Here is a 3162-nt window from a genome sequence, read left to right on the forward strand (position 1 = left end):
TTTTATTGGCTTGATCACATAAATTACTGATATATCAACACCATTTAATTATAAAGCATGGACACATTGTTAATGTTGCAAATGCATGTGACTTATAGTTTGTATCATATTTAGCTGGATGAGGTTTGTAAGTGTGAAGAAGCTCAGTGTTCAAGAATAGCCAAGAATGTAGATCTAATACTGATCTGCACATGATTTTCTTAAAAAAATAAAATAAAATAAACATATATATATATATATATATATATATATAATGATTACAATGTAAATATTAACATAGAAATTATGAATCTGCAAAGCGGAATCCAGAACATATGTGTTTTATGTTTTATTTAGGTCTATTTTTATTTCACACAGGGGTTACCACAAATTTACATTCAGAGCTTTGATTGTGGTTTTCATTGTACACACATTCAAAGTATAAAGAGTTTTAAATTTTTGTATGACATGTCTCATGTTTCGTATCACTTGGGTACAACTCTTAGTGCATCTTGAATGTACAGTGAATAGTGAATGTACAGCACTGTCTTCCATCTTCAATGTGTAGTGTAAAATAGCAGCTTATAAATACCCATGATTAATTTTTAACCTTAGGTAAAGTATAAGCAGTGTGAAATGTAAGGCAAGATAACCCAAGATTCCATTTACCTGGGGTTTTAGAATGACCTGGGATTGACTATTTGATATGTGAAAGAGTATCTGCTCTCACATTAAACTACAACTAACTGCAAGACATTTTTCAAACTTACGTTTGAAGCCTTCAGTATTGAGTGGAACAACACTGACTCTTTTCCCTGTGAAAAGCTGTCTGCAAGTTTACCCTCACTGCTTAAACTTTTTAACAAAAAAAAAGGAAAGGCAATACTGTACTAAATTACTTTATCTACAGTATTTATGCAGTTCTTGCTAATTTCATGACCAGTTATTTTGTGGTTAAAATGGTAAACTGTGCACCATTAAAAATTAGATATTTGGCCATTTTGGCAGTTACAGCTTTCTTTTGAAAAGAAAGATATTTTGAAGTATGTTGGCAATTAAACAGTTAACAGCAGACATTGATTTCCACAGAAGATTTCCATTTTTCCATACTGTGGGCATCAGTGGTTACTGGTTACCGTCAACTGTTTGGTTACCAAAATTCTTCAGTTCAATCAGAATTTTCATTTTGGGGTGATATCTGATTCTGATTCTGATTCTTGGAATTGTTTTAACAGACCTGATTCAACCTGTCACAGGTGTGACCACATATTTTATTACATTTAGAGCTGGATAGATTGTGGTTTTGATTGTGGTTTCACTAGATCAGTTCAAAGTGAAAAGAGCTTCAGGTTTTTGTACGACATGTCTCATGTTTTGTATCACTGGGCTTCTACTCTTAGAGCACAATAATAGTGAGCTGAATCTGACAGACGTACATCAGTAATAGTGAGTTCAGTGGATGTGTCTGATGTAGCTGAACTAAATCGACCATCAGAGCTGTGATCACCAGAACGTTTTCGGGCACCTTTGCGTAATAAATACTGTGGTTCTCCATTGGGATACTGTCTGTACCAGTAAAGCCAAACATACTGATCATTTGTACTATATGAACAGCTCAGCTTGACAGTTTCTGTTTCTTTAGAGGTTTTTTCTGTCCCTTTATCTGGCTCAATGTTATCTCCAGTCACCAAACCTGTCAACAAAAAGCACAAATAAATAGATGTTAATCTTTGAAAGAAAAGGTTGACAAAAGTACTAATGCAAAAACATTTCACAGCACTTTGATTTAAAAAATAAAATAGTAAAATAACAAAATGTCTATATATGAAATCATTTATGTACTCAGTAAATAATGTACCTGTTGCCACAATGAGAATCAGTATGACGCATCTGTCCATGTTCAGTCAGATCAGTTCAGTTCTCTGTTGAGTCTCTCAGTGCTCTGAGCTGTAAGTCACTGCAGATCAGTCAGAAACACACACAGGAACTTCCTCCTTTCTGAACTTCCTGCTGATTATTTTATATAATTTAATTTTGTTTGATAACTCATTTTCCTTCTATTTTTTATATGACTGTTCAAAAGTACCAGAATAAAACTGATCTTCCGTCAGCTTCAGTCACACATTTGTCTGGATGATCAGCCATGTCCTCTGATCTGTACTCTGTAAAGGTTTAAGAAAATTAGATGTAAAACAATGTAAACAAATGTAAACACAGTTATACTAAATGTATACCAGTAGTGTGAAAATAAAAATATTCCTCAACCTGTGACATGATTATCTATGTTGAACACACCTTGAAAATAAATCAGGTGTTTTCACGTTTTAACAGTGAAGTGAGTCTGCAATTGTTTTGAAAATACAATCCAGCTATTAAACAGGAGAATGCAGTTTAGATGGCCATATAGCAGTCCTTTGAACATGTGGAATATGATATTGATATTGGACATACAGTTAATGCTTGTATACTGAAGTTTCTAATTCACATTTATGCCTTAACCTTTTGAGCGGTACGGTCCCACATATGGGATTCTATTTTCTGTGCCCCTGGGAGTACGGTCCCACATATGGGATTTCGAACGTTCGGTGACGTCACGCAACTGCCAAATTCAAACTGTGTTTTCGCGCGTTGGCTGGCGCTGAGCCAGAGAGAGATGCGCGCTGCGCTTGTCATATAATTACAATTGAGCAGTGTTTTCAACGACTTAACGTTTATTTTAGGTTTCAGGAATTTAAATACACATAATTACTAGTAAAACAATACATTTAGAGTTTGTAAAATGCACACGGATGTCTATGGAAGCAGCAATAACAATCCATTCAAGTATAATTTGCCGACGTGTTTGATTTATATCAGATACACATAATGTAAGTAATGATATAATTTACTCCATTCCTTTCCCACTTCACCAGCTACTTACTTGCATGTATTTCGGGAGAAACTGGTGAATTTACGTGCTGTAAATCCGGCTGACAGGACCCTCTGAACTGCAGCGCGAACAAACATGGCGGCGCCCATCACACGTCATAGATCACGATCCAGATCATTTATAAAGGTTTTAAAACGGCAAAATACACTCACTTACACGTATTCGTGAATCGGAATATCAGATAGTTGAAAACATGGTAAGCAAGTGTGTGAATATTTTGAATAAAAAAGGAAAAACGAAATAAAAGCGATACG

General features: G+C 34.9%; 1 gene segment (V, D, J or C); it reads right to left on the minus strand.

Annotated features, from left to right (window-relative positions):
• Positions 1-1358: 1358 nt before the first annotated feature.
• LOC127158901 (T cell receptor alpha variable 18-like) lies at positions 1359-1971 on the minus strand. The segment is given in 2 exon segments: positions 1359-1672; positions 1838-1971. Coding segments are annotated over 2 exon segments (354 nt in total).
• Positions 1972-3162: the final 1191 nt, after the last annotated feature.

This window comes from Labeo rohita, unplaced genomic scaffold, assembly GCF_022985175.1.
Source record: "Labeo rohita strain BAU-BD-2019 unplaced genomic scaffold, IGBB_LRoh.1.0 scaffold_1771, whole genome shotgun sequence".
NCBI classification, from domain to species: Eukaryota; Metazoa; Chordata; class Actinopteri; order Cypriniformes; family Cyprinidae; genus Labeo; species Labeo rohita.